Source organism: Ursus americanus, chromosome 15, assembly GCF_024610735.1.
Source record: "Ursus americanus isolate L20-20 chromosome 15, mUrsAme1.1.p, whole genome shotgun sequence".
NCBI classification, from domain to species: domain Eukaryota; kingdom Metazoa; phylum Chordata; class Mammalia; order Carnivora; family Ursidae; genus Ursus; species Ursus americanus.
Window position 1 is genome coordinate 29,082,919 of NC_142141.1, and position 23,767 is coordinate 29,106,685.

General features: G+C 43.3%; 1 protein-coding gene across 1 annotated transcript; it reads right to left on the minus strand.

The window, feature by feature from the left end:
* Positions 1 to 11,226: 11,226 nt before the first annotated feature.
* ISL1 (ISL LIM homeobox 1) lies at positions 11,227 to 22,348 on the minus strand. Its single transcript, XM_045787421.2, has 6 exons — positions 22,077 to 22,348; positions 21,053 to 21,242; positions 18,059 to 18,318; positions 15,946 to 16,232; positions 14,559 to 14,726; positions 11,227 to 12,490 (listed from the first exon to the last, which is right to left on the minus strand). Exons 1-6 carry the CDS (start codon positions 22,102 to 22,104, stop codon positions 12,374 to 12,376), a joined length of 1,050 nt encoding a protein of 349 aa, XP_045643377.1. The 5' UTR covers positions 22,105 to 22,348; the 3' UTR covers positions 11,227 to 12,373.
* Between the last annotated feature and the right edge of the window lie 1,419 nt (positions 22,349 to 23,767).

Here is a 23,767-nt window from a genome sequence, read left to right on the forward strand (position 1 = left end):
ATGATGGCTCACAATCCAAAATGCAGGAGGATTTTGCTTCTTGCCACCTGAATTTCTAAGGCCTGGCTGATTTCTTTACTTCCTGTCATTTTCACATATGTTGTTTTTCTTCGGAGTCTTTTCAGCTGAGTTTTTAACAGTGTGGTAATACAGAGCTCAAGGAACATCACCTTCTGATGAAACACATATTTTAGCCTAGTGTCAACAAAACGAAGCAAATTGTTAACCTCTCAAGCAGTTTTACAACATGCCAATAGACCCTTTTTCTCTTAGATTTTTGCCTAGTTTCTTATAATCGCTAGATAATTACCTCTCCACACTCACTTTCTTCTGACAGCTTAGTTGTAGCCTCTGGGATTTAACATCTAATTGGTTTGTCTGCTTAGGTTGTGGATTCTTGAGTCTTACTAAATTCAGCAAAGCCAGGCAACCAAAGGGGTTAAAAATATTTTGCAATTCTGTCCTCCAGAGCCTTTCTAAAAGGGTTAACAGAGGTGCCGGACTCCGGTACTTCTTCAGTCATTCTTCACAAACGTGGTAACTAGACTCAGTGAATACTTCAGCTATCAGAGTAGAGCTCTATAGAATCACTACACTCAATAAATGTCCAATAACAATGGTGAAGAGTTAGATGAACTATATTTAAAGTATTTCCCCCCCTAATTCCCCTCCTAAATCTGGCTTCCATCTTTGCCTCTTTATGGTATCCAATGATCTCAATTCAGCCAAGTTCAAAGGCATTTTCTCTGTCCTTATCTTCCTTGATCTTTCTGATGTATGGGGCACAGCTTTTCATACCTGCCCCTTTGAAGACTTCTGGCTTCAGTTCCTGAGACATTTCTATTGTCTTTTATTTTCTTCATCATCACCCTGATCTCTTTACCTATTTCTCACATTTATATGTCTTTTTTCTTATACCTTCCCAGTCACTTTTCTTCCAACACATCTTTGATAATTACTATATTCTTTGTATCCTCTTGCTTTTTGTTTTTATTCTATACAGATTCCTTTGTTTTCACTAAGTTATATAGGTGAATAACTTACAGATACCCTCTAACATTGATCTATATCTTTTTGTACAGTCCCAGATACATCAAGGACACATCAAAACTCGAATATGCCGTTTCAATATAGAATCAATGCAGTATACACGGATCTCATTTTCACTTTCTCAAGTGCTCACCACTTCTTCAAAAGTCACTTCTTCAGAGAAGTCTTACTTGATCACTCTTCCTCAAATTCTCTGTCCCTTTCATCTGCTTAAGTGTGTTTCTTAGCATCGGTCACTACTCTCATCGTAGTGTGCATTTATTAGTATGGCATTGGAATGCACCACAAAAACATAGGCTTCTTGAAGGCAAGAACTTTTTGCTTTGTTCACTGCTGTATAATCAGTACGTGGAACAGTGCGTGGCAAATAATAAGCACTCGATAAATAGTTGAGTGAGTTAATGAATAACTGAGTAAGGAAGTGAACACATGCATGATTCATTCAGAATCTGTCATTCGGATTCAAAACCTTAGAGTTTTCCTTGATTTCTTACTATCTCAAAGCTCTACTCTATATTCTGTTGTATAAGGGTAAGTCTAAGCTGAAGTAATAAATGGGGCCACTAATAACTCAGTGACTTACAGAAGTAAAAATTTGTTTCTCGATTAGAGTTTGGGCTGAATGCTTCAGGTGAGTGGGAAGCTGCATTCCCCAAAGTTTTAGAACGTTAGTTATTTCCATTCATGTAGTTCTACCATACGCATAGGGCACTTTCATCATCTGCCCAATTAAAGCTGGACTTTCATGGGTTCCAGCTAATGGGAAAGAAAAAGAGAACATAAAGGAAGCACATCCCCAAGGCTAGAATAATCTACATTATTTCTGCCTACATTCTGTCGGCAAGGAGGAGGTCATGGGCACCCACCCTCCGATCTGTAAGGGAACCTGGGCTATGGGGCCAAGCCATGTGCTTATGAAGAAACAGAAAACAGATGTTGACAGGCAACTGCCAGTATCCTCCACATCAGTCAATTTCTCAGAATATCAAACTAACCCTTTCCTTTTCTCCACATGCTGCCTATAAAAAAGTCCATCTCTTTCCTGAAACCGTTATGATCCTTGACTTGCTTTTTTTCTAGCCTTCAGTCTTTCATCCACAAGCCCATCTCATTCCAAACACCAAATGACTTCTCCAAATTATAACTATTTTTAATTCCTTGTCTCAGAATACTGTGGCAAGCAATTCCTACCTATGCCAAGTCTGAATTATTCGTTGTGGATTTTGGTGCTCATCAGCCCCCACAACTTCACAAGGATAAAGGGTTAAAAGATAAAGGAGTCCAGCACATATTACAAACACTAGTCCACATTCATAGGTCTGTCTTTCCTTGAGTTTTTTTAGAAAGGAGACTTAAATTTTCAGTTATATAACATCACAATATTTTTTTTCTTCAAGGCCCAACGGTATAAATGACTTTCCAATCAGTCGTTGATGATGGAACTTAAAAGGCACAAAATAAAACTGTGACCCAGACTTGGCTTAAAAACAAATCTGTATCACTAGAGCATTAATAAAAGCAATTTAATTCCCTCAAACATAGTTTCTCTATAAGACTTCTGTAAAAGCCCATTTTTAAGGCAGAAGTAGTCACTATGTATCTGAGGACCTCTGAAGGGGTGTCCCTGAAACTTTTTCAGGAGGTCTAGGAGGTGAAAACTCTTTTCATAATACTGTAAAAAATTATTTACCTTTTTACTTTCATTCTCTCACAGTGGACATGGAGTTTTCCAGAGGCGACATGCTATGTGATATTGCCACAGATTGAACAATGAAGCAGATATGAGAATTAAGCTCTCTTCTATTAAGCCAGATACTTAAAAGATTTGCAAAATTAGAGAACTCTGCCACTCCTCTCACTAATTTTTTTGTTTTGTGACCTATACTTATTTTTCATTAAAAAGTTATTTATGGAAACATGTTATTTTAAATGAATAACATATATTTCAAAGTCTTCGTTTTTAACCTATCATACAACAAATATTAATAGATATAGATATAATAGATATAACTAATAGATAATAGATGTAATTCAGATAAACAAAAGATTTTTGAGATTCTCAATAATTTTGAAGAGTGTAAATGGGTTCTGAAATCAAAAAGTTTGAGAGTCACAGCTTTCAGGAGATAAATTACAGTTTTGTTAATTTTTTGCATCCACCCGCATCACCATTCAGCATTTCCCCTCAATTCCTGGAAGTACGGAGAGTGGGCATCACTGAAAATGTCTATAAAATAGTTTCCATTCTCTGATCTAATGTAGTCCCCGTTGAAGTCATCAAGGACAGAGTATTGCTTCTTTGATGTTCTGCTCTTAAACATATGAAGGAAAGAAGAAGGAATTGAGAATTGTGCTGAGAAACAGGTACAGAGGTCATTAGGAAAACGGGCTCTGTGCACTCTCATGCATAACTAATGACTGTAAAGTGCTTTACAGATAGAAAAGTGTCACGTCACAGCAGAAACAACCACTGTGCATCTCTTGCTCTAGGAGAAACTGCCTCCTTTCCTGGTATTCCTTATAAATAAGATTTAAAATATTCTCAGTCTGTATGGTGATTCTGGAAGATTTCAACTTGAATAACCAAAACAACATTTGTGATGAATAACGTCCGTCATTTATACTCTTGGACCATCACTCAATTCTGTAATGTTACAGATTCCATTCTGATGCTAGCCATTTAGCTTTGCCCTGGAGAAAACTCTACACCACGGCCAAAGGCTGCCATAATACACATTACATATGCATACATTTATCCACAAGAATGATTTCATGAGTCCGTCACCACTACAAAATGAAAACAAATAAACAAAGCATCACTCAAATTCCAGTAAATAATTCAATGGAAACAACTTTCTATATGTTGAGTAAGCAGTATATAACCAGCTTTGGTCCCAGGTCTCAGTGGTAGAGAAGCTATTGGATTTGCCCAGAAGGAATATTTCTGAACTATTAGTTAAATAGGGGTTACTCCAAAAATTCTAAAAGGTGATGGTGGGGGTTGTTTTCAGGCCTTTTAAAAAAATAATACATCTATTTTTAAAGTCAATTCTAATCCAGCCACTTCATATGCTCATTTGCACCTGTAAGACTAACATTATCTGGGCTTAGATGTGATGGAAACTACTTTTTAGGTCATTTTAGCCCTAACATACTTGCTATAAAGACATTGCTGGGTGAAATATCTCCAAGCCCTGTTTTGCACATGACACATAAAGACATTTTCCATTAACATTAATGAGACCTATGAATCCATTGATGGGATAATAGAACTAAAAGGTGAGGTTATATTGGTGATATACCATCTTTCATCCAAGTGTTTAACTTCTCGTAAATAGGCAGAAATTTGGCCATGCATAAAATGCAAGAGTGACTATTGTCTCTGAAATTGTAAAGACTTCAAGGATACATTATAGTTTTAAAAATATGAAATGTACTTTGACACAAATACAGAATTCTAAGTTGTGATCTCTAAAATATTTCCATGTATTACTGTAGAAAGTGAATGATTTCAGAATTTACTAAGCATTTTCATTCTCCAGAAACTAGTAATCTATATGTAACACATTTAATCATTTTAGACATCAGCATTCATTGTTAGTGGAAGCAACTATTGCATTTTACAAATAAAGTCACCCGTCTTGTTTTATGAGTTAAATCTTAAATGTATTTGGGTTGACAGGCTATTTTAATTTCAAGTATTTCTTTTTGAGAACTGATATCCCACAACAAAAATTTTTGCCTACTGATAACAAAATTTTAAATAACTAGCACGTATATTTCATGAGTTTAAAATGAGATTTTTCACTATTTGGTCCATAAGTATTTTCCCCTTTATTGCTTAAAACATGCTGTTTCAAAGTATATATGCTTTTTTCACAAATCTATCTCAGTTTTTTCTGTTTCCTGCTAGTCCTCTCCCAAAATCTTTGCTTTGCTAAAGCTATTTTTAAAGTAAACCTTCTGTACATACTAAAAAACAAATTATTTTTTTTTTGCTCTGCTAAGCTTATTTTTAAAGTAAACCTTTTTAAAGTAAACAAATTAATAGTTGTTCTAATAAGTAATCATTGAAATTTTTAAGACAAAAGTGTTTTTACCTAGGTGTGGGAGTTTTTTTTAAGGAAGGAAAAGAAGACTTATTCAAAACTAATTAAGAATATAGATAACTTAAGTTATCAAAATGACTGCAGGATAGAATCTGCATAAGTAACATTTTGCCAATCATACCTTTCCTGTGCACTGAACAACTAGTTTACTGCTAGATATTATGGGACTATGAGCAAATAGATACAACATTTTGAAGAAATATTAATTAAAAAACTACTAGGAAAGAGTAAAATCCTTCATAGCCCTTACAAGTTAATTCCCACCATATTTTACTTTATCATATTCACTGGCCTGTCTAATATTATCTCCATATACCTGCTAAGTATAACAAGTTTCAAACAACACATTGTATTTGTGACAGGTCAAAATAAACAGCAACCCTTACCCATGAGAACAAGACAAGTTGGTGCCTGAGTACAGTTAAGAATTATTTTCTAGAGAAAGAACATTTTTTCAATCTCCTTACTGAAATTTGTCAATTTCACGAAACTTGGGTTTTGTCCCGCTTTGTCTTTTTCTAACACACAGCTGTGAGACTGAGACTAGGCAGGGAAAAGCATGATACGGATTTGTGGTGCCTCCAAAGCTGGGAGATGGTGATGTTTGTATTACCACCACATTAAGCACATAACCCAATTACTCTCACCCACATCTATGGTTCGTTTTCAAACCGAGGCAATATTATCTGGTCCATGCCAGTGACACACATACACAGAATGTTGTTTGCAAATTACAAGAATAGTGAATAACCAGATGTAACTAGAAACTCTCCTTTTTGAAACAAGAGAAAATCCCATAGGGAAGTACCAAAAGTATAATTAATTTAACCTCAATTAATCTGAAATGTGAGCCACAAATCCTTGATTATAAATCCCCAAGCTTGGCTATTTGTCCTTCTAAAAAGGGCACTGCAAGCAAGCCATGTCCCAATGGTCCCCTTGCTCCCAAGTGGTTGGCAGTGCCAGCTTCTCTGTGGCAGAAGCAGGCTGGAGGATCAAGGAAGACCCATGGTTTGCCCAATGAAACAGTCACGAAAACACTGGAGAGTCACGTCACTTCTTTGTGCTCGTGGGGAAAGAAAGGGCGCTCCGCCGCTCAGGGACACCCTGTCCAAGATGGTGACGCATCTTTCTCGGTACATTGAGAGGCTGGGGGTGGGGGGAGCAGCTTATTACTGAACTAAATGTTTTTATTGATCGCCCTTGAGTCAGAGCTTACTGACCTCGCAAACCATAAATGGTTATAGCGTAGAACTGTCATTTCCAGGCAGCAAGAAGAGATACCGGATTAGTCCAAGACACCTCGCCCTAGGCTTTCTCCACTGTCCCTCCACCCACTCCGCCTCCGGGGTTCAGACTAAAGAAAAGGGCAGCAGCAGATTTCCCGGAGGCCCTCGCGGGGGGCCTGGAGGGAAGAAAAAGAGTCAGGACAGAGTTTCCGAAAGCGCTCTTCAGCGCGGTGCGGGAGCTGACAGCCGGGCGCTGGTGCACACCCCCATCCAGAGTCGGTGGCCCGAACTCGAAGCGTCCGGGGCGCGGGTCCAAGAAAACAAATGACTGTTTTGCAGCATTCCCATTAAACAATAAAGCAAGCTGTAAAGCCTCAGGTGCTGTGTTTGTTGTGCCGTCTGTGCCGAGCGGTGGCTCCTGCAGGGGTGAGCGGAGCGCAGTGGGCCGGGGGAGCGCCTCTTCGGCTGATTCCAGGGAAAGATAAGGAGCCGCCGAGCCACCAGCTCTGTCTAGACTCGCGACCTCACAAGTCAAGCGCCTTGTTTGGATTAGCCCTCCAGATCTGCCAACCTGATCAACTCCTGAAAGAGAAGGGCCCAGCAACACCCTTTTTTCCTCTCACGGACCACGATTGTCCCTTCTTTTAGGGATCAAGGGCTGACTTGCCTGCTGGAGTCGCGGGGCTGGTTAGACCAGTGTGGGTCCCCGCTTCTTAGCGCCCACCCACCCACCCACGGGAAACGCACCAGAGGGAAGAACCACCAGGAAGATCGGCAAAAATAAGTAGCCATCTCAACCAAATCCATAAATAACACCACCCTGAAATAAACACGAACTTTCAATCAATGAAATGGAAAGAGGATCCCAGGCAAGGAGAGGGCTAAGTAGAATCTCCCACAGGACTGTCTTAAAGTGCCTTTCCCCCCACCTGGCGAAAAGCAATCTTATCCCACATCCTTTTCTCCAAATCTAGGCGTCCTCTTTTTTGGGGGGGGGGACGGTTTTCTTTTTAGAACGCTTTGCTTATCATCGCCGAGCGCTTTTCCAAAGTAATTAGGCAGAAAGATTTGAAAAATAATTTTTTTTTTTAAATAAAAAGAGTCAAGTGGTCTTAAGTGCGGCTCTGGGGAGAGACTGGCTTCTCCAAGGCACAGAAACTGGCTTCTCAGAGCCAACAGCTTAAGCGCCATAAAAATTAAAGGATGTGATAGTAACAATGCTCACAGCAAACACTCAGCAGCGTTCCCTCCCGCCCCTCCCCCTCCTTCTCTCCCTGTGAACCAACTTCTCTGTCTACACTTCAGAAGTCTCCGGGAGGTGTGGAGAGATCCTCCATCACTACTTGGGACATTGTAAGCTGTGAAGTTTATGTTTGTGGCGCCTGGGCTCAAACAGCCATTCAGTGGCTTGCTCAGTTATCAAGAAAACAACAATCAGAAAAGATCAGTAAACAGAATCGCTGCCAGCACCCTGAATTAACTACTTGCATTTTAGTTTAAAAACATTGACCCACACTGTACAAGTTAATTGTTTTTATTTTAAATAGTTAGCGAGAATTCAAGATTTGGGTCCATTTTTTAAAGTAACACTTTTAAAATAAAAGTACACACACAAAAAAAATCCTTTACCCTTTTCTCCCGGCACTTCCAAAGAAAATTTGACTTGCCTTGTTGTGACTAATCTTTAATTGTTGATTAGCAGAAAGGAAGTAAATGGCCTTAAACGAATAAAACTCAAGCATAATTTGGATTATAAATCTCCCTTACAAAAATTGACTAAACTTTACAAATAAGAATATAAGTACTTTCTGCTTAGTGTACTTGTAGTAGGGGAGTAGGGGTGGGATTAAAAACCCAAACTGATTGAGTTCTATCCAAATTTAGTTTTTCTGGTGGTTTGGACAGAGTTTTTAACTTTTTCTTTTTTTAGGAAAATGGAAAAGACTAAATAAATCCACATGGGATTTACAAGAGATGTTTCAATGAGAACGATCTTATGGCTTAAAGATTCAAGGTGCTAGGGAAATGCCAAGTACTTCTAGGTACCTTAAAAGCACATTGTCTTTTAGCCAGTAGTCAAAAGGCTGAGATAGACCAAAAAAGAGGTCAATGCAACGAGTTTAACAAGCTTATTAGGGTGAATAGCAGCAGAGCATTACAAAGTCATCCATTTAATCTTGAATTCCAAAAAAAAACTTGTGAATTGGTAAGTGGGTACACACGCCCACGAAAAATGTCAAATAACCAGAAATGTTATTTCAACGAAGAAAAAAGTCTCTTCAAATATGATTCTAACTTAGAAAGGACCTTTTTTAATGGTAAGGAAAACCAGGCCCATTTAATGAAAAGGAAAGAGAGACAGTAGACTGAAATAGAAGATGTTATTGCTCTGAAACAATGGGGAGGGGATCCTGAGATTAGATATTGATATGGATTGCCTGATTTAAGGACAGCATCCTGGATGTTTTTAGTTGCATTAAGTTTTAGCTTGCAGAAGCTGGAGGAAATGAGTCATAATGTCCAGAAGGAAGAATTCAGAGTAATAAGGGGAGGGAGGATCAAAGATAATAGCAAACAGGAGGATTTTCATTAGAAGAGCACGGCTCAAAGCTAGGTCTCCAGAGGTGCGCAGAGAAAAGGCGAGTTATGTGCAAGAGATGGTTTGCAAACAAGGAGACATTTCAGCTACACATTTTAGAGCACATGCTGAGGAGTCTAGAGGGGAACACACCTTTCATATGAATAATACAAGAACTAGAATGCTATCGACCCATCAATCCATTCTCAGCCATCAGGCAACAAATATCTTGAATCTAGCAAGTGAAACCAAATCGTTCATCACTCCCCTCCCAAATTACTGCACTTAAATTCAAGCTGTGGACCTCAGAAAAGTCTGACATCTATATATGTAAAACATCCCCACCCCCATTCCCCTAATCTTAGGAACAAATGCCAGGATGAGAAAGCATCACAAAGATGTGTGCCTCACTTAAGTCCCCCCATTGCATTCAAAACCTAAATAAAAATTTCCCATCTAACCTCTACAGAGTCCACCAGCGGCTATGGCTGGGGAAGAGCATTTAATGGTTTCTAAACCAGGGTTTGGGCGGTCAGTAACTTTGCAGACACCAATATTCACGTTGAACCTGCCATCTTTGCACTTATCAGCCATCCCAGGTATGATGGGGAGAAAAAGGAAAACCGAAAAGGCAGGCAAATAGAAATAGTGAACAGAAAGGTAAAAGAGCCAAGTCCGGTGGGAGACTTTAGAGAGAGACGCGAGAGGGGAGGGGTAGAGATAGAGATAGATAGAACGAGAGAGAGAGAGAGAGAGAGAGAGAGAGAGAGAGAGAGAGAGAGAGATCTTACCAGGAGAAGATCTGTATGAGATAAGACATAACTCCTGTTTTTCTCAACAGAAGACCACAAGCCATTATTACCGCCGGCCAAATTATTACCCCTCTGTGAAGAATTAGACACAACAATCAAAGTAATCAACGGGCATGTCTAATGCACTGTAACATTTTCAATGCAAAGTTTGTTTTCTCTCTGCCCCCACGTTAGAGCCTGTAATTAACCCGTTATGTAGAACGATGCCAAACAAAAGGCTAATTGAGGCTCGTTTCCCGACTTGCGGCAGGTTTGGAGAGGGTGAAAGCAACTGAAGAGCCCGGGAGCCGCGGGGCTCACCCGGTCTCCAGCCGGGCCTCCACGCTGCCCCGTCAGGGGTCCGAAGGGGCACGCGCCACAAGACACATGATTAGGGTACGTTAGCTCTCGTATTTATTAAGAATTGTCAGATACTTAAAACGGCATGACACTCGAGCATACAAATGAATCCAGTTTCTAAAGAGTCAAAGTATCATCCTGGGGTGAGAAAGGAAAGGCGACAGGGTGGAGCCCCAAATCCTAACTACACCCGCAAACGAAGAAGCACCAAGAAGCCTGATTTCGGGCAGGGCCCTTTCTCTATGCCTGGGTTCTGGCTCTCACACAGGAACTACTGCTAACTGCAGGGGCGGGGGGAGGGGGGAGGGTTAGAGCGCAAGTCCACGTAACTCCGACCGCGGAGGGAGCTGCAGAGCACGCGACCCGGCCCCATCCCATAAAAGGCTGTTTCCCAAAGGAGCCTCCGCCGCGCTTCTCTGCCCTAGCCAGACATCCTTCCAAGGTTTAGGGAATTAGAGTTGGGGGAGAAAAAGAGAAGGGGAGGGGGTTGGGAAACAAATTGGGAGTGGGGAAGAGAGACAAGAAAAGACACACGCTGACTGGTCTGGGAATTGCTGAGAAAACTCTCTCCCCTCTCGGCCTGCTCTTCCTGCGCAAATAAAGCAGCATTTCTCAATCGGCTGACAGCCGCCACTGGTAAATAATGGTCATACCTCACTGACTAGGCAGAAAGGCTCTCTTTTAGCAAGAGCTTATACTTGAAATATAGGTCATTTCAACAATCCTAAGCAGGAGACTTTGGTATAAAGCACTTACTCCCAGAAAATAAAATAGTGACTCAGAAGTAAAACCCATTTTAAGCAGTACCCTCTTCCCATTTGGGGTGAGGTGGATCGGGCAAGAAAAGAGACAGGAGCAAGGAGAGGTAGGGAGCAGAACGGGGAGATAGCAACTCATTTTCAAAAATACTGTAACATTATCACAGCTGAGAACCAAAGGCTTCCAACCAGTTTTGATTCAACTATTAAAATGCAAACTAGTAAATTCCACCTTAACTATTTGCAATAAAACATCACCTATTGTATGTCAGTTTACCCCATTCACATGCAGTCCTTAATTTCAGACATTTTAATAGCTTACTTGTAAACACATAAAAGAGGGACCCTGGATCATTGCATTTATTTATTTATCTATGCCAAACGTTTATTAGTGAAATAGTCCTGAAGATATAATTCTACATATGGCGCTTTGATTTCACATAATATTTAAGAAAAAAGACAAAACACATAGAATTAGACATATAATTCAAAGACCACGGTATAACCTTTATCTTTTTTTTTTTACTTCAGCAAACAAAAAATAATGTCAAATGACATGAAAAGTGGCAAGTCTTTCGACAATAAATAATAAATTACTTTATAATTTTTGCAATGCAAGAGCAAACAAAAAAAAAAGTTTCCTTTTTTTTTCCTCTTTATTTCCAGAGAGAGAAAACAGTCATTTTAACCAATAACTATACACATCTTTGGGGGAAAAGTTCGTGGACAGACACAAGTCAAACACAATCCCGAGACGCTTGTGGCAAAATAGAGGTAACCTTGTTGCAATGCTTTATAAGTTGGTTTTTAAATTTGAATTCAAAAACCTTTAAAGTCGCTTCAGACTTCTTGATAGAGGATGGATCTCAAAAAAAAGAAGAAGGAGGAGGAGAAGGGGCAAAAGTAAAAAAGAAACCAGCTACAGGACATGCTAAGAGACCCAGGATTTCAATTAACCCCTTGTTAAAGTCAACTAAAAACATCGCAAACCAACGCAGCTCCACCTTCCTGAAAGGACTTTCAGCCAAAGAGGCCAGTTTCTCTTCCTGCTCATTTGCTGGAGCTCCTGTTTGGCAAGGCAATGACCAATATAGAAACAGCACCATTCAGAATAGGATGGACTAGAAAATCTCTATGTCTGCTTTTCTCTAGATGTGCAGTGAAATGAAAATGCTTTTTTTGAGATCCTTGAATATAAATCCTCTACGTTTTAAAAACGTCTTTTTTTTTTCAGTACTCCTAAGGTCATTGGATAGCGTATGTTGAGTTTGGGTTTTGTTTGTTGTTTAATTCTAGTAAAATCCCATGATTGTCTTCACAGTGTTGCTACCATATCACCTTGTCATTAAAACAGACTTCGTGCATTTCATGGAGCATTCATTTCTCGATTCAGTTTTCATTGACTGGGTCGTTAAATACTTTTGTTTCGGAGTTCAACATTATACTTTCCCACTTTCTCCAACAGGGAAAAAAAAAAATACATCTGAATGAATGTTCCTCATGCCTCAATAGGACTGGCTACCATGCTGTTAGGTGTATCTGGGAGCTGAGAGGACATCGACGCCACTTCACTGCCAGTGGAATTAGAGCCCGGTCCTCCTTCTGAAAAATTCACCTGCATAGAAGGTTGAGAAATGAATAAAGGAGGCTGCGATTGTATTCTTTAAAGGATTATAAACTCGTCATATGTGTCCATGTATGTGCGAGTGTTTGTGTGTGTAGATGAATATGCAGATAAAGATATCTACATATATAACTGAATTTTAACAGGCTTAAAAAGGAAGCCCACAAAGAAAAGAACTTGAGAAGAAATCCTCTAGCTTTCCCATCTTTCAAGAGATCTCTGTTTTAACTGAAACTGAATTCCCAACATTGTGTTGCATTAAATTATTTAAGAACAAATGTGTTTCCCACTGTAAAATGGCATCGCAACTCTACCGTGCATCTCAAAATAAAATTATCCTGCTGGCTACATGCTGCCCTGGGAGCAGGCGAGCTCTCAGTCTCCAGGCATCAAAGCCTCTCTTCTTGAGTTGGAAAATCCATAACACACGCTCAGATCCTGTGACAGAAGATTCAGAGGAGACTCCACAGAACAATTATTAACTCTCCGAGGGTTCACAGCGTGGGCTTTCTTCCTTGTTGTTGGTCCTGCTGCCTTTTGGCCTTCCTCTGTCTTTCTCTTTCTCTCTCTCTCTTTAAATCAGGCTCTTCCTTCCAAGAGGAGACCCGTATCATCGCATTACAAATATCTGGCTCCTTCTTTTAAACCGAAAGTATTGTGTTGCTGTTGGAAACCTCCTTCTCCACTCTGCCCCCACACCCCCCTCCTGCCTTGGCTTTCCTCCCACTGCTCTCATCTAACACTAAAGTTTCAGAAGGTACAAACACTTGGCTGCCCTGAGCCCTCCTCTTACTTGCATTCTATGATCCAGGTTTTGCTCAAATAACTCATAAGATTAACCTCACTTTAAAATAAGTTCTTTTTCCTAATTCCAGAGTCTACCTTCCTTTCTATCCTATTAAACTTTCCCATGGTGAGGTCAAGGGGCTTCTCAAATTTGCCTAGGCTCTAGACTGGCCCACTTACAAATGTAAACCTGGGCCAAGTCCTTGTAACCACTGCCTCTGGCCTATTACCTAACTGTTGCCACAGAGAAAGAAAATGTCCTCCGGGTAAATGTGAGGATAAAAAGCTAACCTCAACTAAAGTTTTATTTTCAAAGAAAGGAACAAGTTTTTAGAATAGATCTTGTTTTGTAGAACAAGATTCTATAGGACTGTTGACTAAGAAAAAGAATTATGTGCATATATGTCATATCACAACATACATTTAATAATCTTATTTATCTTGACCCTTAAGCCATTTGTAGGCGTAAGGTGAGTTAATTTTCTCTTCTCTGGGTCTGTAAAACATATTAATGCTAAAAAACAGGTTTTTATGCACTATCTCTCTGATTGGTAGAACTCATGTTCCTTTGGCTAGACATGCCCCACAGTATGTGACTGTGTATAACATCTGAACTCAATGTTTAACATTGAACACTTCCAATGTTAAAGCAGTCCTATATTGTAGATTAAGTTTGTCCCAGAAAGGGATATTAATAACAGAAGGTATCCATCATGTCTTTAAATAACTGAACTCTCTATTGATACGTTTGAAAACTGTACTCAGGCAGGTGCCTGCTGCCCATTGATAATAACATTGATCATGTCTTACAACATCAGTTATTAATACAAACAGCTTGATTAAGGCCTTTAAATATACCATTCTCTAGGAGCTGAGGAGAGAGTAAATTTACTAATTGCTGATCAAAATGACAAGGTGATCTCTAAAGTCCCTTCCAGCTCTAAAAGTCTAAGATGTATCATTTTGTAACCCTGTGCACCTTTCCGTGCATGTCTAGGTACTTAGATACCTTGGAGGTTATCCCTTAAAGCAGGCCCGGCCAATAGAAAATTCAACCTGTACGGTCAAATTATGAACTCACAGAAAAGACTCATAAGAAGTTTGTTTTCCTTGGGCACTTGCCTCATCTACACCAAGCCTCCTTCATCTCTCCCCAACTCTGGAGCCAGGGAGGCACCCTCACCCCCCTGAATCTTTCATTGTGTGACAGTTAAACCAGAATCTTCTTTTTGTTGGAGACTCAAGCCTCCTCACTCTGAGAGCTGACACTTACCAGTTGCTGAAAAGCAGGCTGATCTATGTCACTCTGCAAGGCGAAGTCACTCAGTACTTTCCAAGGCGGCTGGTAACTTTGCACCTCCACTGGGTTTGCCTGTAAGCCACCATCGTGTCTCTCTGGACTGGCAGCCACCATGGGAGTTCCTGTCATCCCCTGGATATTCTGTGAATAGGCCCCCCCAGTCCCAACATGTTAATGACCAAACTCCCTCCCTCCATTGTCCGCACAGGCTAAGCAAATATACCCTGGCATTATCTTATCTATATAGTGGCCATTATTGACTCAGTTAATCTGCTGCATGTATGGATATTAGCCAGAGTTCAGTTTTGTTTTATTGCATTGTTTTTCTGCCTCTGTGGGTGGGACTAGTAGGTCTGCTTGGACCTTATTAAAATAAATTCTATTCTGACTTTCTCCTTTCCCTTTACGTTCACAGCTCATCCCAGTTCCTCCCATCGGCCTTCATGGGCTACGGCATCACAGGGGCGGAAAGCTGCAGCCTCTAGACAGAGTGGGTTTTCTGGGCAGTTTCAGTTACACTTTCTACAGGCACTTCTCTTCACAGAGCCAACCCCCACCCCCAAGCATTTGAGTCTGGCCGCTATTGTGTGCTATTACACACTCACCAACTTGAAAAGTGCCCCGGCCCAGGCTTGGCTGACCTGCCAAGTTTAATGACAGCGGGGGGTTTTATGGCATTTAAAAATAGGGCTGAAGTGGTAAAAAGAAAAAAGGAAAAAAAAAGAACCTCTTTAGTTTAACTCAACCAGAAATCCTGTGGAGTGGGTTCTTCCATGGGCCTGGGATGACAGTGTATAATAATATCTCTGGAGGCCTGGGCTTGACCTAGAGCAGAGGGTGCCCTGTCTTCCCAGGTCACCTTGGTGGACTTCCCTGGTCTGAGGGCACTGAGGCAGGCCTTGCCCAGAGTCAAGGGGCACACCCAGGGGGTCGACAGCCAGGGTAACCCATCCACCCCCTGAATGAGATAGGGAGCCAAGGAGGTGTCTCTCACTTCAGTGCCTGAGGAACTGACAACCTGAACCTTGGCAAAACGGGGCCAGGCCTTGTTGTCCCCGTCCCCCCCCCCACCCCGCCCACGCAGTGCAGAGGTGACCCTACCCTTCCGGTTCCGGAGTGGGGGCAAGGTTGAAGGGCACAAGCCCACCCACATGGGCTGGGGGTAGAGGTGCAGGGCTCCGCAGGCAGCCCTTACCGGTGGCCTCTCCCCTGGGCGCGGGTAGAGGAGGTAAGGGGCTGAGGGCTTTTCCCCTGGGGCAGGACGGAACCCACATACAGGCCAACCTGGGCAGCCCCTCGCACCTTGTGCACTTGCTCTGCTCCCCCCTCAAGTCCCGTACTCTGCCCCAGGGCCACTCACAGTTTTGTCATTAGGCTGCTGCTGCTGGAGCTGCTTCATCATGATGCTCCGCTTCTTGTCCTTGCACCGCTTGTTTTGAAACCAGACCCGGATCACGCGGGGGCTGAGGCCCGTCATCTCTACCAGTTGTTCCTTCATGAGTGCGTCTGGCCTGGGGTTGGCGGCATAGCAGGTCCGCAAGGTGTGGAGCTGTTTCTCATTCAGCACAGTCCGAACGCGGGTGGTCTTCTCGGGCTGCTTGTGGACGTGGGGCCTCAGGGCCGGCTGCCTGGCGGAGATGGGCTCGGCTGCGAGGCAAGGGGCGCGGTAAGCGCGGACCCGGGCAGCTCGCCCTCCCGTGCTGCTCCCTGACAATGGCCAGTGCTTTGCAGCCTCAACAGACAAAGCTGAGGCGGCAGAGGTGGGGACCAGGGAAGCATAAGGGAGAATAATATCTGGCTCTCTAATCTGAGAGGTCAATGCTGAGAAATTCAGGCCCAGAGCACAGCCTCCACCCCTACTCTTAGCCTTAGCAAAGGGGCCCATATCTCAGGGGCAGCATCATTCAACATTGTTTCTCCTCCTTTCTCGCCTGTCCTCATACCCAGAGTGGGCCCAGGTTACATGAGTACCCACCACCTCCAGACTCTTAGACAATGGCCACAGATGGTACAAGGGAAAATGCAGAATACCCCTGTGTCAGCGAGACACTAAAGCAGCCAGGAGGTCTCTAATGCAAAGGTCAAAGAGAATTCTGCCAGAAAAGCTTGAACTTCAGTCCAGAGAGAGCAATCATGTCAACGGGCTAAAGAAATTCAGTATTTCGGCCATAACTCCCGTCCTTGATCTTTCTTACTACTAAATCTACCTGGCTGTTCCTGCGATGGGCTGACCCCATGCAAAAGAAAACTGAAACTGTTGAGCTGCCTAGGCTCTAGATAAATGACAGCTGGGAAGTGTTCTGTCTCCTGACTTCCTCCCAATATTTCCACCTCTTCTGTGTTTCCCCACAAGCAGAGCACAGGTTGCACAGAACAGAAATTGCCACTCTGGCTTTGCTCCTGTGCAAGCTAGTCACACATATCCCCAGAACAGAAGTCTTACAGCCTCTGAGAAAGCAGAGCGGACAGATCTGTGTTTCCTCACCATCAGTGTTTAGTAAATATTGATATTTTAAAAATGCACCAGGTAGATCTATTCCTGAGGGGAGGTAAGGTTTGGAAACATTGTCTGCCTTCTAAGGGAAGGCCTCCTCCCGGCCAACCTTGCCCTGTTTCTACTCTCCTTCTTGGGGAAAGGGCTCTCTGAAATGTATGGTACAAATTCTGCACCTTCCGGGACTCCTAGGGTCAGGTCAAAACCTATTGGGTCAATTTAGTGTTACAGCGACAGGCCTGAAGATGAAATTCTCACCAAATCACATAGAATGAATGGTTTAAAGAGGCAGGCTCCCTTTAAAAGGCAATTACTGCAGATTAGCTTGTTGACAGTTTTAAATTACAGCTCTGTGCAATGGCCTGCAGTTATTAAGACTGTATCTTTTCACATCCATTCTTTCACAAAAGGATAAAAATAAATTTTAAAAGTGTTTTAGAGTATGGGGCAGTTGCAAGGAAAAAGGATTTGAAAGGCTAAATGACTTAGGGCCACCTGAGCTTCCTACATTGGGTTAAAGGAGGAAGCTCTGGGGGCCCCCGAGCTCCACCCCTTTAATTAGGCAGCGGCAGGAAGAATACCTGGGGGGGGAGGGAGGGGGGAGCTGAAGCCCATTTTCAGTAAGCCCGGGTTTGGAGGGCAAGGTGAACTGGAAGTACTGTTTGGACGTATGTATGCATGTGTGCGCAAGTAGTGTACATTCATGTATACCCATATTTAGACACGCAGACGTGTAGATGTGCTGGGGGAGGGGGTGGGGGAGAGTCTGGAGAGACAGTGAGTGCACTGAATCTTGTGCAAAAGAGCGAAGTACAGTGCAAACTGCTCCCAGAACACTTCTTTTAACTGCCGGCCACGGCCGCAGCGACTGCCCTGTGGCTACCAACGTGGCCCCGGTGGCCCGCGCACTAGCTGGGGCGGTGCTGGCCTAGCCCAGCACCAGCCTCCCCCAGCAGGCCTCCCTCCCGGCAAGGAGTACCTGCCATTTGCAGCGGCCGCGCCGGGTGCAGAGGGCTGAGTGGGTCACCGGCGCCCAGGCTGGCCCTCTCCACCACGTCGTGGTCCGCACGGCAGAAGAGCCCGTCCTCCCGAAGCGCGAACTCGTCCCCAGGGATGAGCTGACGGCTGCAGGCCACGCAGCGGAAACACTCGATGTGGTACACCTTGGAGCGGGCGCGCATCACGAAGTCGTTCTTGCTGAAGCCGATGCTGCACTTGGCGCACTTGATCCCGTACAACCTGCGCGCCGCCGGGCAGGGACCGTGAGAGAAACACAGAAAGAGGGAATCACTTCAAGCTGGCACTGTCCCGGCCCAGGATTGCCAAGGACCCCGGCCACTGCCCTGGGCCACTGAAATCAGCATTAGCCGACCAGCTGGGAATGGGAGGAAAGAAATCATTAAGTTTCTCTCTCTTCTCCTCCCTTTCTTTTACCCCTCTTTTCTTTTCCTATGAACCTCTGTGTCTCCGTCGGTAGCTCTTAGTTCAGAACACTCCCAAAGTAAAAATATTTGATATGCTGGAAACCTGGACCTCTGTTCTAGCCCAGTCCCTGGGTAACCCTTGCAGCTCTTGGCAGAAAGGAATCAGGAGGAACGCTGGTACACTGGCCCCACACTTTTGCCTTCCTATGCCCCAATTTCTGCTGCTAGAAATGTCTCTAAAACTGCTACAGAAAGTCCTTCCAAGAGAAAAAGAGGCAAGGGGACGAGACTGTCACCCCACTCATTTGTAAATAGACACAGATGCACAGGCAGAGTAACAAAACGAAACTCTGCGGGTTTCCAGATGCCCTTCTGCACAATGAGCACGTTGCAGTTTTTCCCCAACTAAAGATTATTCCTCCGGCAACAATGTTAACAGTAAGTTTCCTTTCCATTCTTCCTCTTATTATTATCTTTAAAATCTTCTTCTGCTCCCTCAATCTTTTTCAAGCTGCTGAACCATCTGCCTCTATTTCAGTTTGCTTGAGAACCATGACCAGCCAGAAAAAATGAAAAGACCCACTTCTAAGGTCTTCCTCACTCCTGACCTTTCCTTACCAAGGGACAATCCTTGTAGGTTCCACCTAGGCGGCACTGCCCTGGCACCCTCTCCATGTATCAGTAATAACAGAAGCAGGGGCATTCCTACAGAGAATGTACCAGAGGAAAAGATCCACACAAAATGGGAGGAGGGTACCTCACTCTCCCAAGGGGAGAAGGGCATTCAGACCTAAATAGTCTCTCTGTTCTGCTTTTACAACTACAGGAGTTCAAAGGGACGGACACACACACACACACACACACACACACACACACCTGAGAGAGTGAAGGAGAAAAGGCAAAAGCGATTGGCTCCTTCTATAAATGTGTACGCAAAATTGGCTACATGAAGATCTGTATGCAATTGAGCAAAACGCCATCTCCATAGGAGGAAAGATAGTCCTAGAGGTGCAAAGTGAGCTCTCCCTCTCCAGAATCTTGAGTTCACACACTAATCAAGTAAACAATGAAAACGGCTCATTTGTCAGAGGTTAGAAGGTAGATTCAAAAGTTTTTCCTCCCTCCGCCTACTCTATGTGAGATCTTCCATTTCATAGGATGAGGACGGTACCTTGTCTGTGACCAAACAATTTGGAAAATCCCTCCCCCTTCCTCCAGTTCCCCCTTTCCCCTATTTCCTCCCACTCTCCTTCCCTCCCCCACTCCCCATCCCACAAAGTATTAATAAACCCTTACACACACTTTTCACTTTTATCTATCAGGATTATACTCTCTATTTCATGATTTTACAATAAGAAAAAGTGCTGGACACTAAGTGAACAGGTAAAAATTGTGACCACTTACTTAACTCTTGACTAAACTTTAATATAAGTTCTCAGCTCCAGAAATTTTATAACTTACAAAAGCTAATTACTTGTTAATAGCCACTGGAGAAATTTAAAAATATATAATATTTGATATTATTTAACATAATAGTGAAGGTGTTATCTCTTCTGTTTGTTATTAAAACAATAAAATTTTCTTTAGGAATTCTACTGACTTCCTAAGGCAGAAAATGAAATTTCTGACATATATACACAGGTCAGAGAAAATTTGAGATTTGTGAAGCGTGAAGTTTAGACACAAAATAAACTAAAAGAAAAAAAAACACCTCAGAAAGTCTTCTATGTGGTTTTAGTCTTGTCAGAATGGGCAATTCGCTCATTTTATCAGTTACCAGATTTTAATGTGAGAAAGGAAGCTGTTCAATTATCTAAATATACCAATTGTTCGTAGACAGATGATGGGCAATTTGATCTGCTCTGTCTAATTCATCAGCTCAGATAAGATAAGAAAGAAAAGATAGTCAGATGTCACCAAAGGGTTAATATTTAAAAAGATTAAATTTCCGGTCTTTTTTGGGTTGGTTTTGAAATTTTCCAAGAAAGGACTCTTACCCTAAAAATAAATGGGGCAATATTTCTATCTGCACTTTCAAAGTGCACTTCGAAACATCCTTAGGTCAAACTTTTATTTCGCCTATTGCATTGACATCTCCACAAAATTTCTAAGTTACTAATAAAACACTGAACTATAAAAATAAATAAATGAATAGGGGAAAACACTGCATGATACAATAAAAGCCAACCTTAAAAAAGAAAGTTTAGAAAGGCCAAGTTATCCATCTTTAAATTTCTGCTTGTTTTGGAAGGGGGAGGGTGAAAGAAGAAAATAATTTGAGCATCACAAACTCCAAGAGCAATTAAACAAGCTTCAACACCACACAATTTATGAAAACCACTATTGAGTTTGCGGGGTTTTTTTTCCCCTAAAAAGTGAAATAAACAGAATAGTTTAATTTATGTAACATACTTAAAGGATAACTTTTGCACATTGGACCCCACTAAGGCATACTTTGCAAAAAGACAAAGCCACATCAAAAAATAAAAAAGGAGTAGAGAGAGACAGGGAAATCTCACAAAATTAAGGAAGCAATATAAATGGCGTACCTGATATAATCTCTTTTACAGTAGGTTTTCCCATCTCTAACAAAGCACGTACAGCTCTCGTCCAAATACTGATTACACTCCGCACATTTCAAACATGCCGCATGCCATTCCAAATCCGGAGAAACCCTCAGAATATACTGATCGTGAATTTGATTGCCGCAACCAACACATAGGGAAATCAGACGTTTTTCTGAAATGAAAATAAATACATGATTGACTAACCGTTTACTTCCTACAGAGATAAACACACTTTTAGTGTCGTTCTCTTATAGGGCGTACTCTGGGAGTTTTTCCCCCCTTCCTTTCTTTCTTTCTTCCTTTTTTTTTTTTAAGAGTATTGCACTTTGGGATGGTAATTGAAGTGTGCCATCAAAACCTTGACTCATTTTAAAAAGGAGGTGGAATATATGTAAAATGCAGATTTGAATAGTCTACATTTGTAAGCCTAGCACGCAATCAAACCCGTTCATTTTGTGTTTCTTTTTCCTCCCTCCTCCCTCTTTGCCGTAATCATTGGGAAAGATTATGGATAAGTCAAGTCAAAGAAAAGGTTTTGACTAGAAGCGTTAAGTGAACGCTTATATTTTCCATGAAGCACGCTCTTAAATAGCACATAGGACTGGATATTGTTAGTAAGAGCAGACATCAATACAGTTGTCACTCGTTCTCTTTTGCAAGTCTAATGCTAATTCACATCTCCGGGTATTGTATGTACAGGCAGACCTTTGCAACAGAATAACCTTCTCGGAGAGCTCAAGATTCCCGAGGAGGAAACCACCGCTTAGCACCAGAAGGCTAGGGTTTTGGAGGGCACACAGGCGAATTCAAACACAAGGTACGATCAGTTTCCCGAAGATCAGAACCGACAGCAAGCATGCAGGCGTGGCGGCAACAAGAAAAAGCCACCTTTTCTGTCTCTCCAGGCAATGACTCCAACTCTGAAGAGCCCTTGGCACCCGTGCCTGAGAGAGACCCCCGCACAAGAATAGCACACCGAGCCCCACAAGGTAAAATAGCCTCTTACTTTTTGGTGGATCTCCCATGTCTCCCATATCTGTAAGAGGGAGTAATGTCCACAGTGAAATGGTGGTTGTACAGTTGGTGAACAGCCCACACAGAGGATGCTGGAGCTGTGGCTAAGTGGGAAACAGTGGCCCCTGGGGTTGCCAAGGCTGAGAAAGCCGCTGCCCGGCTGCGCCGCGCCCTCGCGGATCTGGGTGTCCAATTTAAGCCGGCGGAGTTGGCGGAGCAGAGGCGCTGCGGCGGCGGCGGACTCGGCGCGGCTCAGGCACCTCTCTTCCTTATCTCTTACTCAAACTTCTCAGCTCCAACTCAGCTCCATCGCCATTGGTCTGACGCAGCGCGCGGGGACGTCAGGCGAGCGCCGCGCCCATTGGCTGCGGGGCGCGCGGCGCAGCTGTTCTGATTATCATATTTCAGCCTCGCCGCCGCTGTGCGCCACTGACCGCTCGGCGAGCCCGCGGGAGAGGATTAGGGCTCCCGAGGCAACTAGCTCCGGGCTCAGGCCGCTCTCTCCCGAAGCTCGGGCTGCCCGGCTGCTCTGGCTTTTGGCCTTCCTCTCCTTCTCCTGCCCCCCTCCCGTGCTCCTTCCCGGCGGTGCCGTCAGCGCCCTCGCCTCCTGTCGCGCTGATCCTCCGCCCTGCGCTCCTGGGGTCCCCGCAATCCGGCTGGCCGTGTTGCGCGCGGGGCACTTTTCTGCCGCCGGTGGCGAGTGGCTGGTGGGTAGGTCTTCCTGATGACGAGGTCCTTCCAGGGCTCTAGGAAAAGGGGCGACTTGGAACAGGCCGTTTGGCTCGCTTTGGTCTCGCGCTTTAGCGCTCAGGTCCGGGCCTGGCCCGACTTGGCTGCCGGGGAGGGTGAGTTCCCAAACTGGCTGCGCCTGGCGCGCTGGGAGCTGCCTAGGGGAAGAAGAACCGGGAATGGGATGAATAAACCCACAGGAATTGTTCTCTACTGCTAGCCCACTACCCCGTTACCACCGACCTCAGATCTCCAAAAAGCTGGGGTGGGAGGAAAAGAGTGCTTCTTGCCTTAGCGGAGAATCATGTTGGGAGCACACAGGTAAAACGAAGTTGACTCCGCGGACTCCTCTCTCTTCTAACAGTCCTTGAGGTCTGCTTTTGCAGAACTTAGAAGCTCACTAACCCAAAGCCAAAGACTGAAATGATCTTACAGTAGTGGAAAGTTTGTAAAGCGATTATATATATCCTGTCCAGTTCCTCTGTCTGCTGGTCTCCTGCCCTTTGTTTTTAAGCAAACGTGTGCAATTTGCTGGTGGTGTTTCGGCAGTTATAAGGACAGTTCTCCGTGTCTCTAGTCTAGAGATTTAAAAAAATGTTTTAGTCTAAGGGCTTGAGTAGGGAGGAATCTAATACTGAAAGGCAGTGAAATACCTGTTTCACTTCACCGGGTTTGTTTATCTGGTAATTTTCTCTCGGGAAACAACCTGGAGAGAGAAGAACGTTGCCTCCAACTCGCGGGCAATCTTTTTCAATAATTTCTGACGTGTTCCCATCACCTTTTACAGTCTCCCCAAAAGAAAGTCACAGGAAAGGCCACGAAGAACACCCACACGTCTTCCAAAGCTTCTAAATAGCTACTCCTTATCTAAAGTGACTGCCAGTTTTCTCTTAAAAGGTCCACAAACCCAAGCAGTAGAAGGCTTAATTTCGGTGTCTTGCTACTGCGAGAAAA

Coding starts and splice junctions, on each gene's coding strand:
- ISL1 (XM_045787421.2), bottom strand. CDS start 22,104: ATGGGAGACATGGGAGATCCACCAAAAA. Junction 21,243..22,076: donor CATGGGAGATCCACCAAAAA/GTAAGAGGCTAT, acceptor TTTTCATTTCAG/AAAAACGTCTGATTTCCCTA. Junction 12,491..14,558: donor AGCCTGCTTTTCAGCAACTG/GTAAGTGTCAGC, acceptor CCTTCTATGCAG/GTGAATTTTTCAGAAGGAGG.